The sequence below is a fragment of the Pollicipes pollicipes genome, unplaced genomic scaffold (genome assembly GCF_011947565.3).
Source record: "Pollicipes pollicipes isolate AB1234 unplaced genomic scaffold, Ppol_2.1 Scaffold_7231;HRSCAF=8579_pilon_pilon_pilon, whole genome shotgun sequence".
NCBI lineage: Eukaryota > Metazoa > Arthropoda > Thecostraca > Pollicipedomorpha > Pollicipedidae > Pollicipes > Pollicipes pollicipes.
Window position 1 is genome coordinate 14,313,108 of NW_023597034.1, and position 17,837 is coordinate 14,330,944.

Here is a 17,837-nt window from a genome sequence, read left to right on the forward strand (position 1 = left end):
AGCCAACCCCTGCCCAGTATTTTTAAATGCGCTTTATTGGGCAGTCTGTAGGAAAATACCAGATCATTGAAGGATGTGCGTCCTGAATCTTTGTCATGAGAGCGGATGCGTCGTGGTCAGACCTACGTTTGTACGTCAAATCAATTATCTCGCATAGCTCATATACTGCGGGCAGCTTGGAGCGACTGCAAATTGCCACGAGTTTAATGAAAGGCTTTTTGCCGCCACGGGCTAAATGCGTCACAGGTGTTTTGCGTTATGACTCTTCGCGGGAAACGATGGAGAAAGTCTTACGTAGTACGTGGACGGCTGTCAAGCCGTGGGTTGAAACTCCCACTCCCTACAGAAATTATGGAATTAGCTGTTAGTTGATCTCTCCGCGGCGCAGAGATGAGGCGAGACACATTTTTGCACGTCGCTGGCCGCTGGTGGGAATAGCAATAGCACGTGTACGGTACCGTTGGTGGATTCGTGACTTGCAGAACGTGAGACTCGCTTTTCAGCTGCTCTCCTGCGACTTCCATAAAGTGGAAGTCGGAAAAAGGCGTTGGGCTGTCGGACAAGTTGGTTAATTTTTCCGTTGGTAGATTGACACGCGGCCACAGGAAGGGGTCTGCTAAGATGACCATGAGTAACTGACCCTGAGCAGCGGCAGTGAATTCGGTCACTGAGGGTACCGTTGTTAGAGTTATTGTAGCGACTCCAGAAGGCGAAGCTGGCACATATGAGCCGATGAGGAATTCCGACGTGCCGATGTATGATTTCAGTGACAAAATATTAAGAGCCGACGGGGTATTCCGGCGACAAAATATTAAGAGCCAACGAGGGATTCTGGCGGCTGGGGTAATGAGCCGATGTAGGATTCCGGCGTGCCGACGGGGATTCCGACATTATTCTGCGACGAGAGAAGGTGGGGACTACGTGGTGATGCTGCTGTGAGCGTTGCACCAGGTGGCTGCTATTTACTGGGGACAAATTCCGAGATATGCATGATGTATGGCTACACGGTTCCGCTCATAGTTGAGGGGATCTGGTCGCTGCACATAAGCCTGTGATAAGCTAATGAATCATAAGTATGACAGGTAATGGATCAATTCGATTGGATTTCTTTGGATACTATCCGCGTAAATTTTCGCTCGCACACATGGCGTGCAATGAACGTGCACATGGTGTGATATACTCCCTCAAGTGCGGGCGCGACGTTACCGAAGACCCGTGCAATGTTCTGTCAGAGCCAAGGCCTTTCGTATGGCATGGCTCTGACAGTACAATGACTGGTTAATCACGCGCTGTTGTGAATATGTTATTGCCTTATGATGAATACTCCACGTGTGAGATTTCTCAAAAAGGCTCCATCCAGCGCATTCCGTATTAATACTACATGCGTTAAACCTGCGTTTGGTTCGCAGATTTAGAGCAAAGCATAGCGTCACGTACCACAATCAATCACCGGTCACATGAAATATGTTCGCCCGTATTGCAGAGAGCGCAGGCGAAATGCTCCCTCTCCTGCCGGCAGCCGCCAGAGGCCGCCAGCACCGACGCCAGGTCTTTTTCACGTTTTGCGCCATATCTGGGAAACCAGGGCATGTAGAGGCGTGAAACGAGCTGCAAAACGTCCATATTTGACATTTCTCACGATTTTGACTCGGGTTGATAGATTGATGGTTTTAGATTGGGACGACGGATTTTGCTCTTTTCCCCAGTTTTACACATTTTGTGCCACATCGCTGCACCCAGGGCACGGATGCACTCGAGGGTAGCATGCGTTGATGGGGAATCGAACGGACAATCACGTGGTGTAGTTTGTAGTGTCACGTGCGCGCGAGCCAGCACAAATGATTTAGCCGGTACCGACCGTTTTTCACTTTTCGATACAATACAATGCCGTTTAATACAACGGTAGTGCGTACCAAATGCCAAATGCGCTCTCTCCCGTCGGCAGCCGCCAGGGGGCGCCAGCACTGCTCGCGGCCCGCGGTCGGATATTTCACATTTTACAAATCGTATCACTTTCTTTAAATATTCTCACAAACCTTCATCTAGCTTACGATTGTTGACACGAAGCAGCCTGCCTGAAATTACGGCGGTCCATCAATCAGATGGAATTTGAAAGGGCAGATCGGTGAAAGCCCAACTGGGGCCCAGCTGGGCTGATAAAGCAGGTCCCATCCGGGCTGGTTACATGGGTCCCAGCTGGACATACTCATGTGGGCCCCAGCTGAGCATACCCACGTGGGTCCCAACTGGGTAGCCCAGATGGCCCCATATGGGTCACAATTAGGCCCCACGTGGGCCCTAAGTGGGCTGCCCATGTGGGATCCAGTTAGCTACGCTAACGTGGGTTCCCAACTGGACAGCCCAGGTGGGCCCCATGTGGGTTCCAGTTTGGCTTCATGTGGACTCTAGGTGGGCTGCCCATGTGGGATCCCATGACACGCCCACATGGGATCGAACTGTGTCTTCATTGGGCAGCCCATGTAGCCCCATGTGGGTCCAGTTTAGCCTCATACAGGACCCCAGGCGGGCTGCCCAGTTGGTTACCCATGACGTGCCCACATGGAACCGAGCAATATTAGCCCTGGTGGGCCCAATATGACTGCCCATCTCGGACTCACATAGGTCCCAGTTGGACATGCTGGCTGGGACGTTGGTGAGTAATGCTTAAAATTCGAAGTCGACTAGCAGCCTTTAAGAAATATTGAGTCATTCAACATCTGAGCCTTAACTTGACCTTGGAGTAGGACTTTCATAGGTCAGGACTATCGGTAGAATATTTTGAATGACTAGAAAATTTCCGTTCTTTGATCCTAAAATTGATCTTGAAAGGGTGACCTCGAACGGGCAGGACCATTTCACGGACGCTGGTTCATGCGTAGGTTAATTCTGATGCTTAGAAAAAAGTAGCCAAAACTTTCGATTGATCAGAGGTTCCCTTCACATAACCCTGCACTTGACCTTGAAGGTGACGAGACATTGTAGACGTCAGATTGGCTCTTCTCGTGTCACAATTGACAATTCTACAAGTTTTTGGCGAAATCGGAACTCGTCGCTAAGCAAACTGATAAATAAACTGCTAAATCACTAACTTCACCGTTAAATGCCGACAGCTAGGGCGCCAATTCAGTGGCCGCTACAGCCAACTGCCATAGCGAATCCCAGTGATGTCATGCGGAGGATGGAAAAGGGGAGAAAGAAACGGCTTGGTGACTTTGCCTAAAGTACTGAGCCTTGACCTTACCGTTGGAATCGGTGTGCGGGATGGTTATGCGGGGGAGGTGGTTGGGGCGCGTGGGGTTGGAAGATGTGAAACGTGGGGAGGAGATGGGGGAGGGTGGCGTGAGGTGTCAGAGTTTACGTGCAAGATCAATGGATGTTCGGCCGGCACATATGTAAGTGGTAAACAAGTGCTGGGTGTGAGGTGATGAGTACATACCTTTGCGACAAATGTGGCGCCATGGAACAGTTGCAGTGAATGTGGAGGTGTGGGGGCAGGCTGCATTTTGATTTTTGTTATTTGGAACATGTCCAGATGATTGAAGTGTAGGAATGATGTCCTGGGAATCATTTTAGCACAATCGGTAACCACACACCACTGCCACAAATCTCAGTGCCCTGAATTTTGTAATAGGCTGCCACCCAATATCCAATATTTGAAATTTGGTTTTGGCTCCTGGGGAGAGAACAACAATTTGCTGCAATCTCAGCTTCAAGTGAGAATAAAATCACCCAAGTGAATTTATGCTGAATTCATGGCTGATGCTAAATGACTTTTTTGGCTGCAGATGACAGTAAACACCATGCTTTAGGTGGTCTCAATGATTGCCATTAGAGACTTTAGAGATTTAGGAGACCATTAGAGGTCATTAGAGATCAGCTGCTTGCAGTTCTTAAATTTTCTAGCTTCCTAAGTAGGTGCTTCCTTCATAAGCCTTTGGTCACACCTGCTATATTTTTTGAAGCTATGGAGGTGATAGAAAATTGTTGGTTTTGATAGTTCTGTAGCAAAAGTGTTAATTCCAATTCAGGCTGATAGAAACCATTGCTCAAAGTATGGTGCACCTGTTGCATCATTTCCCATGAGCACATTATGACAAGTTTATGATTGAAATGTTATGCAAGCCACAAGAAAAATAAGAGCATCTGGGGCATCATAGTTATTGTGGCTATGTTCTAGCTATAGTACAATCTTTCCCATGTAAGGGAAAGATTCTGGAGCAATGTGATATCTGCCTAGGGTTTTACTGACCTAGATATACTTAATCAGTATTGGAAATTCCAAAAATTTTCCTGGTAGCAGAGTGCAAATTTTCTCTAATTGAGTACAAAATTATCCAAGTGCTGCAGGTCATTACAGGTTTATTTAGGTCATCTTTGAGGGATAATAGTACTATGGGTGGCACTCAACAAAAGTACCACTTTTCATGTACAGCAATTCATGTAACAGCACTTTCAATGAAAGGAAACATCAGTATTAAACATGACACACTGAAACAACACAGTCTCAAACCCTGTGCTATGAAACATGTGTGCATATACATTGGTTTGCAACTTATGAAATGCTCTGTGTATACACTCCAAAATGGAGGGTAATTATGCATCAGGCTCGTACACCCTCCAAAATGGAGGGTGGCTACGCATCAGGCTTTACACCCTCCAAAATGGGGGGTGGGTATGATATGCACAGCCAGACAAAAATGTCGAAAAAATGCAAATGAACATGCTGCAGATGGCCACCTACTCATGCTTCACTATGATCACGCTACTCGTGCTCCAACACAGTCACGCTACTCATGCTCCACCAGCTAACTGGTTTTAAAAACAGCTAAACATTCATGTCCTCCACCTTCCCACTCCCAGTCAACACACAAGGCCCTGCATGTCTCACCCGAACTACAGAGACAGGCAGCACTCTTAACTGATGTACCACCGAAGCCAGCGCAAGTACAATGCCTGACAGACCTGTGCAGGCCAGCCAAAAGGGATCAGAGTCAGACACTCCACTGACTTTGCTGGATAATACAAGGTCTTCATGGATTTTGATGCACTTTAACCAATATTGCAAGATATGATAATTTAGGTTGTAATGAATTGCTGTTTTTGTCCTAATAAACCTTTCTCCTTAATTCAGGGTGAGAAATTTAGTTTTTTTTGCTGGTGGCTGAGTACAAAAATTTTTGTGGTCGGAGTACAAACTTGCCTGCAAGCAAAGGTCTGTCTAATAGTGTCTGCACAATGGGCCTTGCTTGGAGTACATCACATACTGCCTTTAATGGGTCAACATTTTCCCAATGTTTTTCTGGCAAAAATTAGTGTCAGCATGCAATTTTGCGTTTCCGTGGAACAGAGCACTTCTTGTGAGTGAGGGTGCCACACTGATCCCATCCATATCTCTGTAGTGCTACTAGCTCACCTATACATGCAAAGATTGCTTAATGGTACATGCTAATAAGCAATATACAGTTGAGAGGTTAACAACAAAACTTTATACATATGCATTCACAGGTGCATCATACAAAGCTCAGTTACTTATCATTACCTATCTACATGCAAACTCACACAATATCGAAATGATAAATCAGGTGCATCCTCTGCTTACTGACAAACTAAGTTGCAGACAACCATTGTGCATCACACCCTGGTTTTTTAATGAGTCTTAGGCAGATGCAACTGTCTATGAAAGCCTTATGTATGTGACATCACTAACATGTTGTCCTTTTGGCCTTAACATAATTAATATAAACATACCAAAAGTGTTCCTCTTCCTATCCTTCTCTTTCTGCTCTTCTCCTCTTTCAGTTCCTCACCTTCTCTTTCTGTCACTTTTCTCCTTCCACTTCTCCTCCACTTCCACTCCTCCTCTCTTCCTGCACCTCCTGTTATCCCTCTCCTCTTCTCCAAGTTCCCTATGATCTTATGTAGGGACAGTTTTAATACTGTCACTGCAAGACCTTATGCCTGACAGCAAGGAACATGGCAGCATTGCCTCCTGTCAGGTTACAGCAATTATAACCACAAGCTGAAAAGAGGCCAGCCTCATATTTGATCCCACATGGGAAACCCAAGCCTAGCATTTATGTTGTATATAGATACCTTAGTACCTACGTACCTACCCACCATGCTGTAGGTAGAGCAGGTTATACCAAGGTGATTCTGCACCAGCCTGCAGTGGTTAACATTTATGGATCAGTCCCCCAGGTATTTATTTACCTTTTTTGGAATGACTTAATAGCGGTCCAAAACTGAATCCCAAGTAACTTTAGAAGTGTGGATACATGCTGTGTGAAAATTGAAGACAACCAATTCCACTTTGTCTCACTGAATACCTCAAACTCGCAGCTACGATGCACATAATCCCAAGCAGCTTCACTCACCCTCCTGCCCTCCTCACTCCCACCACATCAAGACAAACAACCAAACCATGCACAGGAGTTCTGGCGCATTCACAGACATTGTGATGACATTCTAGCACTCGTCAATGGGCAACCAAGTACAAGTACCACGAGTCAGTCCTGAAATGACAGGCTGTGATGAATAGTCTAAGAAAAACCATTTATGCAGTTGCAGTAACACAAATTGTTAAGTTTGCGGTAGAAAAATCATAGAGCTTTACAGTCATGCATTTAAAGTTGCTATTTTCCACCTACAAATATATATTATCTTCTGGTGGCGCAAGACAACGCCGAGATAATGCAGTACCTGTACTACAAATCTATAGATATTTCTCATTCTAAGGCATATCATGCCATTTCAACACCCTCTGAGGAAGGCCCGTATCGGGACGATACCAAAACACGTAAATTTTTCAATTAAATTTGGCTAACTTTGCTAAAAACTTGCCGTTCTCCGGCTTGTACTCCGGCTTGTTCTCCCCGGGTCTCCCTATAGGCCCCATTGTGAGAAGGGCAACCAAGTACTGCGATTTTTTCCCACCGGGTTATGGACCATCTCTATCTTACAAGTATAGGTACTGGTTGAGCCTGGAGACATGATACCCTTGTTAAATAAGTAAGATATCCTCGAATATTCAAAAACCGGCATCTACCGATTTCTGAAAAAGTGGTTGACTTACTATCATTTATACAATAGTAATAAGTTTTGGAATGCTGCATGCCGCAAACTCCCATTTTGGGAACGTAATTCCCGATGACATTTAAGAACCCAAAAGAAGCCGTTACCACCGAAAGTGCCGCCCACAAACGTGATATTTGGGTGCCATTTAATGTCATGATTCTATCTCAAAAGTGCCGATATGTGGTATGTTTGAATGCTATGATTTTGAGTTTAATTGCAAGTTGGATGGTGATTGGTGGCTGGTATGGCAGGAGCAGGAATGAAACAAGCACTTTGAAAAGGATGTGCAATGCTGCAATCTTTGGAATTTTCCCACCAAACTGTTTGCAAGATGCACGTCCTTTGTTAAAATCGCTAGCATGTTATCTTAATATGAGGTAAGTTAAGAGCATAGTTGGCATGCTGGACTTCTTGCTCGGCGAGTCTTTGAATGACCTAGTTGAAAGAGATGTGCCAGCGGTGATTTTGGTGCTGCTAGTGGTTTCTGGTCGAACGAATATTGTTGTAGGTGTCTGTTGCGACGCGGACCTTCACTGCTCGAAAATGCACTCGTCAGTTGCAGGAGGCTGGGCTGCCGCTGGTTTCGGGTACGGGAGGCGATGGGTTCGTCGCGTGGTAGGAGCCAGAGCCGTGATATGTTTGTCCGTTTCTTGAAAGTTATCGGTGGGTGTGTGCGTCGTGGAGAATGCGGTCTTCTTACTTATTCAGGTGCGCCATATATTTTCCCCACAGGTAATGACATGCAAGGTATGTGGCAGCGGTAGGTACTTAAAACAAGCACATTCCATATTTCAGTTTATTTCATTCCCACAGAAGTAACTCACATGAGTTGTCATCACCATTCAGGAGTTGCATAGGCTTGTCCAAGTGCATCTAACCCATGTAATACAATGATGAAGGACATTAACATGAACTGCCCTGGATTGGCCAGCTCCTGCAGGATTGCAGATGCTTGTCTCCATTTCTTGGTGCTCCATATGTTTGGTCCCTGGAAATCAGATAAAAGTTATAACTCACTTCATGAAAGCAAAGTTCATGCACCCTCCTGGCTATCAAGAAAGCAAAACTGTCTGCCTTGGTACTTATACTCAGGCTCATACATTTGCAATGGTGTCTGCTTTGTGGGGCGACTGCAGGGTTTGTCTGGAGTACAAAAATTGTCATTCTTTCCTGACAAGAGCCTGGAGTACAAAATTTCCTGGTGTCACATCCACCAGAAAACGGAGGTTTTTCCCACACTGCCTTAATTTACCATGCCAAAGTTATGGGTTCATGCTACACTGGTGTTGTGGCGTTTTTGCTGGAGTGAGATGGCTGTCTCTGAACAGTTGTTTTGCTATTTATAGCAACGTTTTTTGACTGAAAGGAGTATTTTTGTATAGCTTGAATTACCAGCTTTAATTTCACTGCCTTAAGTGACAAATTTAACTTGGTTCGAATCTACAACTGTCGTGACATTTTTGTTCTCTGAATACCAGGAAGTGGCCAAAAATCTGACCACATGGCAGTTTTGGATGAGTGTAAATAAGTCCTTCATAATTGCGATGTCCATCTCTATACAGCTTTCCTCCAAATTTTGACAAATCTGTTTAAGGCATGAGTGCAAGCATAATAGTTATGCTCTTGACAAATCGGTCACGAGGAGGCAGGCAAATCATTAAAACTGATTGGAGGGTTTTGCTGTGTTCAACCTCCAACGTGAGCTGGGGGGCAGGTGCAAGCTGCTTAATAGTTGAGACGTTTCCGACGCTCAATTGCGAGCGAATCTCTTATTTGCATTGCCATGACACTGCTGGCGCGTGGGTAGGCGGCCGTCTGCGGTAGGTAGTTGGGCGTGCTGTTTTTATGAATGTTCGTTGCATCATTGGCAATTAATGCGGTTCGTCGACAACGGTAGGTTGTCATATTCAAGTTTGATTTGGTCTGCAAAGAACATAGGAAGTGAGAGGTTTGCTAATCTACAGACCGGTGCGATTCTGGTGCTCGTTTCTCATTTCCCGGTATTGTTCAAAGGCAATTCCATTCAACATTCGCACACTTTACTTTTCGCATTTCCATACATGGTTTATTATTTACCCAGGTGGCAACACAGGCTGCTAACTATTGGGCATCTTAGTCTGGTGGGTGCAAGATTTGTGCTCTTGCAGATATCAGTGCATGTCTCCTGATGGAAGCAGTAAGTCTCAAGCTGTTGCACTTTCTGGTTTTGTTTGCCCTGACACAAAGAGGCAAAATAAGTTCTTCCAAAACCTGTTCTTGTTGCATCATGATGGAGTACAAAATATTTCAGTTTACCTAGTCACAATCCTGGAGTACAAAATCAAAATTATTTCCAGTTTATATTTGTGGAGCAAAAATGTCTTAGGGCTAAAAACCCCAGGTAACATCCAGGTTTCAGACACTGCCAGTATCTGAAATTGTGTTTTGGCTCTTGGGAAAGAACAAAAAATCTGAAATCATGGCTTGTAGTGAGAACAAGATAACCCAGGTGAACTAGAGCTGTATTCACAGCTGGCACTGAAGGACATTTTCTGGTGGTGGATGACACTAAACACCATGCTCTAGCTGGTCTCAGTGATTGCCAAAGACCATTAGAGGTTGGCTGCTTGCACTTCTTAAATTTTGTAGCTTCCTAAGTAAGTGCTTCCTTCCTACATGTATGCTCACACCTGCTGTTTTTTGAAACTTGGAGCTGATATAAATTTGTTGATATTGATAATTCTATTAAGGTGTGAGTCCAACTTAAGGCTGATAGAAATCGATGCTTAAAATTATGTGCACCTGTTGCACAATTCCCCCTGGCACATGAGGGTGAATTTATGATTGAAATGTCATGCAAGCCACAATGATATGGACAGGAGCATCAAAGGATCAAAATGATAGGATATAGATAGGATATAGATAGGAGCATCAAAATCAGGGAGAACATAGTTTGCACCACTTATTTGGGATGAAAGATTTCCCTGCTCACCTGCTCCTCAAAGTTATGTACAAAACTACACCACCGGGGATGCCAGACTGCCGAGTGATTAGGGGTTGGGCTCAATGCAGCAGGGGCAGAGGAATCATTTCCTCCCTACAGAGCAAGCAAGTTGTATAAAGATAGCATTGCTACATGTACTCATCCATGTTGAGTCTAATACAATGCTTTTTGCAGTGTATGACAGTGAGGTGAATTTAGATGTTGCCTTTATTTATACTCTCAACCCATTGCACTATCACAGCCTAGCACAGCTCCGCATGCTGTGCCTAATAAAATACGTTGAAAGGTTACTTAATTGGTGTGCACAGAATAGCGGTCTTCAATGACAGAGCTGTTGTAAGTTATTGATTGGTCTTGGTATTGATTGGTTAGATCCTTAATGATTTTGTGAAAATTAGTCATTGGCAAACCCAGCTGAAATAAAAGGTAGATCTAAAAAACATGTTATTGTGTAAATAAAATGCTGAAAGTTCTGCTCAGTGGAGAACAAGAGACCTTGCCTAAGCTTTAGTCTCAGATAATAATTCTGTAGCAATGCTCTCTAGATGAAAGAAAAAGATCTGTGCTTTTATTTAATCGCCCTTTGATGCATTTTCATCGAATAGTCAGCTCGGATTTCTTGGTGGAGAATTTGCCTTCTCTCCAAATCTAAATCTTCCTCAAGAGCTGGAGACTCGTGGAGCCGTGGATCGCGACGTGCTCAAGCAAGGGTTTGGGATGGTGTTTTGACGTCAATATTATCGATACAATCTCCATTTTTGATAGCTTGAAGTGCAAATTAAAGGAAGATACTACTGAAAAAGGATTAAAACTATTTTTAAACAATATATGATCAATGCATGCTATGTTTAGGGGTATATGTTAGTGTGCATGTACTTCATATACATTTTTATTGTGCTATAATGATTTTAACAGTGCAATTCAAAAATGTTGACTCATGACCTATACAAGATATTCTGTGTGTTGGTGAGCAGCAATGGACCTGGGCACAGAGTGCATTGAAAGGAAATGTTTTATGTGATATGGTAGAAAGATTCAGCTGAAATCTGCAAGCAGTTTCCCTCATTTAGTCATGTGAGTGTGGCATGTGATATTGTCAAAATTGCCTTCTTTGCGGAGCTGCGGAACAGCTTGCCTTCATCTCAGGCTGCTCACAGAGAACAATATTTTATCTCCTTACAGTGTATATTAGTAGAGAACAAAGTGTCTAAAAATGCCCAGAACACCAAAACAGGGTAAAAACACCAAGAAACACCCAAGTTTCAGTCACTGTTGTCACCAATTTGAAGATTAAGAGAGCCAAAGTTTTGAGAAACTGTAATGCCTAAGCTTTTTAAGTATAATTACAAAATTACAAACAAATTCAAGCAAAACAACTTGAAAACTGAGAGCAGTCTTGCCTGGCCTTAGTTTGGTGTAGGCATGCACCACATGCAGAGCACCAGTGCCATGTTGCATGGCTGTATGTTTTGCAGACTGGGGTGGTTGCAGGTTGGTTTCAGACTCCCATAGTTTGTGGGGAAGCATATTGAAGCTATAGATTAGAGCTATGGAGGTTGTTTGTGTGGCTATTGGATTCAACGTTGTATATGAAATTCACTGGCATTTGTTTCTTGCAGGTGTTGGGGGCATAGGTGGACCATCAGCTGGCAATGATGAGGAAGTGAGTCATTCCACTGAGTTGTGCAAATGTGGAAGACTCAAGGTGGCTGGCCACCAGTGAAATCAAGTCAGCATCACAGCAGCAATGCTGCAATGAAAGTGACTGTGTGTTTCAAAGGTGTTAGAGTGGTTGTTCCCTGTGGGAGTGGAAATGGGTCAGTCCGTGACCTCATGCTTCGGTCAGCAGCACGCTACAAGAAGGCTACTGGAAGGGTAAGTCATGTTTGAACATGGCCTGCAGTTTTTATTTTTGTTATCAGTGGTGATATACAGTGACAGTGTTTCCATATTTGACCACTCCGATAGCAGGGGCGTCAATATTTTTCATACCACTACAATCCAGCTTTAAGTTCACTGCCTGCCACCTCCCCCTAGCTCAAAACTTGCCAATCAGCACCAAGCTGGGTGGCAGTCAACCCAGCATTGCAGTACCTGAGGCTTGATAAATGGGGTATTAGGCTCTACATTCAGGGCCAAAGGGCATTAGATAAGTGCCAATAATTGTATGCAGAGGCCACTGGAGAAATCAGGATTCTATTAGCATGGATTTATATCTGCATCATGGTCACCTCCCTGGATTAATTTTGCACCATGGGCACTTTCCTAGATTAATTTGGAACACTACAGTGGAGAAAGGGCAGCTGGGGTTGTCCCCTTTCTGAACAGAGAGGTGGTGACACCCATGTGGTTATTGCTTTTCTTCCCCAATAATGGTGGAAAGTGTTATCTTTGGGATTGCAACTAACAATGATTGTTATCTGTGCACATTCCTGTAAAATGACACCAAATTATGTAACCCATCACACATCAGGCCTTTTCTAAACACTGGCCTGAGTCTACTGTAACTTGAAGTACTGCATCTGTGTGTTCTGAAATGAGCATACATGCATACAACATGGTAAAGAACCAGAGCAATATTCTGCAAAATAGCTACTTCACCTGCCAAATGTTGGCTTGAGAAAAACAGTGATATTGATTGTGCCACATGCGTGCATTGGTCTGCCCTGGCACAATGTATGCACCGGTGAAAGTGACCTTGTACAGCGCACATATGATGTTAATATTGCCCCCCCCCCCCAAACAAACAAACAAGCATAGCATACAGTTGTTACCTTACAAGTCATGCTGTGTTGTTCTTCCCTCAGCCAGCAATAATATTTCACTTCATATTTTAGTTTGAGATATAAGAAAACTGCATTCTGACTCATGAGCCTGCCCAGCACTCATAAATAGTGGTCTAAAGCTGGAAGGTAGGGGGCTCAGTTCAACTGGAGGACTGACCTGCATGTCGGGGTAGGGATCATCCACGGAAACTGAATGTAATCTTACACCCCTGCAGAGCTCACCTTTTCACTGTGGTGGCTCAAAACTTTATAGCCAACTCTAGCAACTCAATTACTTTTTGGGGTCAGGCTATCAACACAAAATCAGTGGTTTATGGAAGGGGTCGCTGGGGAGTGGGAGATAAGTCTTGCCTAGGCATAATAGTGCCAGCCATTCACTGGTTTTGTATATTATGTTTGAGCTCCTTTAACATGGATTATTTCAGATCCCTCACATGGAGGGGGGGGGGGGGGGGGGGAGGGAGGGCACTGATTGGTATCCGTTCGTAACCAGTTTGTGAAAATTTGAAGAATACTCACAGCCTTACGTGATATTCATGTTAAAGCATCATGTAGATGAACTTGGGGTGTCCAGCGTCATGTTATACTGTAGTCTTCCTGAAGTCCTCATATCTTGTTCATCAAATGATATCGCCCTTTGACGTTTCCATTTTCATCACTGCTTCATCACATTTTGCATCGTTGCTGGTATTTGTTTATCTCATTGAATTATTTCCCCTATAAAGCCACGTAGATTTTCCCCAGTGATAAACCAAACTTAGCAATTGGGCAAGTAACCTCCTTGGGCTTTCGTTACCTTGCAATCTGGCCTTTGGCTTGTCTGGCTTATTTTCATGAACTTTTAGGTAAGTGCACTCTGGATCAGCACCAAATTCTTGCCCAGACGAGAATTTGGTGCTTATTTGGTGCTGAATGTATTGTGGTCCAAAGGCCAACATAGGTCACTGAGCTCAGTTGAAAGTTAAATTAGGGAAAAAACAGCGACCTTAATTGACATCGACCACGTTTTTATGTCAGTGCTGCGAACAAAAGTACGGTAAAAAAGCTCATATAGTTAGTGGATAACGTTAGTTATAACGTTTGTTAGTTAGCAGGATAAGCAATTGTTAGTGGATAACGTTAGTATGCCTGATGCTTGTCAAGTTGAAGTATGCATTGTAAAAATGTTAACAACAGTTCGCAATGTATAAAGGTTGACCGCAGTTGTTCGTATGCCCACGTTCGTCGGTGAAAAAGTTCGTACAACAAAACTACGTACGTAAGAGTTCGTATACGTATGTATAATGTAAATACGCAGTGTACATACGAAATGTTGCGCGGGGACAAAGTTCGTGTTATAGAAGTTTGTGCGCAAAAATTCGTATGCGGATGGGTAATGTGATTTCGAATGCAGGTCCCCATCCTTGGTGCCTCGCATGAATTGTCTGTGACAGTGTTGTGCTACTGTCCTTTTTTTGGGGGGGGGGGGGAGGGCAGTTGCCCTCATTTTTGTGGATGATGAAAACAAGAAAAATAGGGCGCATTGGTCGGATGAATTGGATGGATTGCCACGGCGAGGCACACCACATCCCATCGTCAAACATTATGACTAGCCTAGCTTTTCGTGGTAGAATTAAACGCCCCCTTCTCCCCGGGGACCAGCATATGAACCTGAGTCCGTGGAAGGGGGCAGACCGGCCGCAGGATAGAGGAGACCGGGTGTTAAAAGGTGCCCACGGCAAGTGACCCGCCATGGTAGCTGTGTTCACCCTTAATGCTGCTCCTTGATGCCGACCGCTTCGACCTTCGACTCCACCCTTGATCCCCCCCCCCCCCTCTCCCCCAGTCATCCGGCTTGTGTAATAACGCGGGCAGGCGTGTGCGTGACGCCCAGTGTACGATCACTTATGCGAGTATAAAGTGACCCATCTTCCAGAGATACACCGTTACACCCGCTTTGATGCACCCGTTTTATGTACGCGCTCTGATAAGGATCTTGCTGGCACCCAATCTAACCTTGCGATATGCAATACCAACACGAAAAGTTTCAGTCTTTCGCGACATCGCCTGGCTCTCGTGGGCTGCACGACGGCGCGTGCTGGCGGTGTCGGCGGCGGTTTTCGCCGAGGTAGGGGAGGGAGGGGAGTGGGGTATTACGGGCCTCCGTGGGACGGAGGACGGTGCCTGCTGTGCGGCTGCGTGGGTAATGATGTCTGGCAGTGAACCTGCGTGCGCACTATGCAATACTAAAAGCACACGCATCGTGCGTGAACGCATCGTGCGCACCAGACATGCGCCCGGTCCCCAATGTTGGCTTCTGGCTCCTAGCGTTCCCTTCGACAAAGTAATGCTCCCCATCTTGGTTTCCACTTTTTCTTTCGATAAAACGAACCCAAAATCCTGGTCCTCCCTGGTTCTGCCGGCGAAGCATGACTTTGGACCTTGGTTTCCATTTTTTTTCTTCGAGAAAGCAGAACGTAGGATCGTGGTTCCCGCTAGTTCTTTCGGCAAATCAAAGCCCTGGCTCCCCCGATTCTCTTGACAAAACAAGCCACTAGATCCTGGTTCCCACCAGTTCTTTCGACAAAACAACATAGCAGAAGGAGAGGCCTCCAGCTCCTTGTTTTTTGCCATTATGAGTTCAAAGTTACGATGTTGAGCTAATGACCTTCAGTTTACCAGGAGACACCGGTTAAACCACTTCGTAGTGTTTAACAAGGATTTTATTCGCAGTACTCAATATTTCGGGCTGAGCTCATCCTCAAGAGGGACATGGGCACATTATCACATACCTTACGTACAGGTCATCGTACTCTAATCTGTAGGCATACATTATGGTAAGAAGAGTCTTCTCTTATTAATACAATCAAGTGTTTACTGATTATTTGCAAAAAGTTGATTAAGTGGACCAAAAAATCCCAATTTGGCCGAGGTCATCAAGTTGGGTCAGCGTTGTTTGGTCAGCTCGGCAATACCTAGTACCTGGGGTAGAACAGATACAGCCGATGAGAGGTTAGGTCGGATACTGGCATTTTCCTATGCGTTTTGGTTCGTTACTTCTGGTCTTGTTTCCAAGATGGAGTCATGGGTGTTTTTGATGACCTCTGTTGGGAGCAGCTGAGAGAATTGTTGGGTTTGAAAGGATCGAGTCAGTATTAAGAAAGAGGACTTATTGACAGGTAGTAATGGTCCATGTCTGCAGACATTCCAGTAGGTGGACCGGCCTTGGAGTGAAGCTAATGTCGGAGGTGCCAAAAATAAATTTTTAAACCATAACTGCAAGGTTACATGAGTGCAGGAAATGGACAAATTCACATAAGTGCATTCGCCATTTTCCACTCTTCAAGCCGCGTAATATCTTGGAAAAATCTCGTCGGGACGGGGTTGCAGCCAAATTTGAAATTTGGAACGATCTTGTAGAAAGGTTGGTGTGCTTAGTTTCCATTTTTTATCACCTGTAAGGAACACTATGAATGTGGTTTCATATCTGTTTGGGTGCCCTCAGCCCTCTTAACTTTCAGACGGAAGTGGATTTTGAGGATCCTTTTGACGTATTTTGGAAGCAGGCTTAGCCATTTTCCTGCCCATCCACCAAAGGCTGACAAGGATGTCAGGTAAAATTGTGGTTCTTATCGCTTCCTTTGACATCACTTCAGTCTAGGTATTAGCTCTTGCTGGATCTCAGCTAATGGTGGGTTGCATCTTGGTTCTTCTGGGATCTCTGCCTGTTCCATACAGGGTCCTGGTCCTTGCTGGATTGTTCCACTTAATGTTAGGCTGGATCTTGGTTACTGTTGGATGCCTGGGTGTATCCCATGATAGTTGTTGGTTGTTATTGGTGCTCTCAAACCAGGAACTACATGGCACTGATCATCGCTTGCTCTTTCGGCTGACTGGCAGGCTGGATACTGGCTCTTGCTGGATCTGTCAGTCGAATATCAGGCTGGATTGTGGTTGCTGTTGGCTTTCTTGACCTTATTCCGGACAGGTTGCCGATTCCGAAATCAGAAACCAGGAACCAGTTCTCGGGAAGCGATCTGGGGACCAGGCTCATTGCTGGTGCGCACCCATTCCAGACTTCATATCGCGGCGGTGGAGCTTGCGCTGCGGCTTGCCTCGCTGGCTCGACACAGAGCTGTACTCTGACGGTCACAGCCAGCCTGGCTGCTGCGTGCGGGCCGGCCGCGGCCGTCCGTCTCCGGGCCTCACCGCACACTGTTCAGTTGGCGGCCGTCGCCCAAAATGACCGCTGCAGTCGACGCGCCCGAAAACACCAATGAACAACAACAACAATCACCAGCCGGGCATGTGTCGATGCGTCACGCTGCGGGCTCGTCTTGCGGGTCGAGCGGGGCGCCGGAGGCTCGGGCTGCGGTCATGGGCTGCGGGTCTGAGTGCCGGCCTCCGGCGTGACTGCGGCTCGCGCGTGGAGGCCGTCGGACCAGCTGCTTGCTGACATCGGTCGGCCGCCGGGAGGCTGGCCCCGGGGCCGGCACCGGTCCGCCCGGACAGATGAGAGCAGCCAGTCGATAGCGATCGGTCGGCGCTCGACCGCCATTGTCCGCGTGTCGACCGGGGTCGGTAACAGTGACGTCCGGCGCACCGGCACGGCCGGACGGCGCCTGGTGCCGGCGACGGGCGAGCGCCGGCCGGACGGCGGGGCGATCTCAGCATCGACTCCCGCCGCCGCGGCAGCGCCGTCCGCAGCGGGCGTTTTCGCCCACGGGAGCCAGCAGACAAGCGGCGGCCATACAGCTCGTAGTGGCGTGGTTTAAATGTCCAGGTCTGAGGCATGGTGCTCTTCAGTTTAGGTGAATAGCCAAACGTTTTGAACATTTGGCTGAGCAGGCACTCACATCGTGTAATTTACCAAGCGTTGGAGCTGAAAAGTGCCCGTTACGTAACTTGTTGCTCCTGTTTGTCACCGATCGGTCCTTGTCTGTCCCACGAGCCGCTACGTCCTCGCCATTTTGGAAGTTCCGTTGAGATAACCTGCTGGTACTGGACAAGCGAGT

General features: G+C 46.0%; 1 protein-coding gene across 1 annotated transcript in view; it reads left to right on the forward strand.

Moving 5' to 3' along the window:
* The first annotated feature begins 3,267 nt into the window (after window positions 1-3,267).
* Window positions 3,268-17,837, forward strand: part of LOC119109747 (partitioning defective 3 homolog) — a 35,669-nt gene continuing 21,099 nt past the window's right edge. The window contains 2 exon segments of the mRNA XM_037233498.1: window positions 3,268-3,392; window positions 11,677-11,932. Of these exon segments, the coding sequence (XP_037089393.1) occupies window positions 11,813-11,932 (120 nt within the window). The 5' untranslated portion in view covers window positions 3,268-3,392; window positions 11,677-11,812.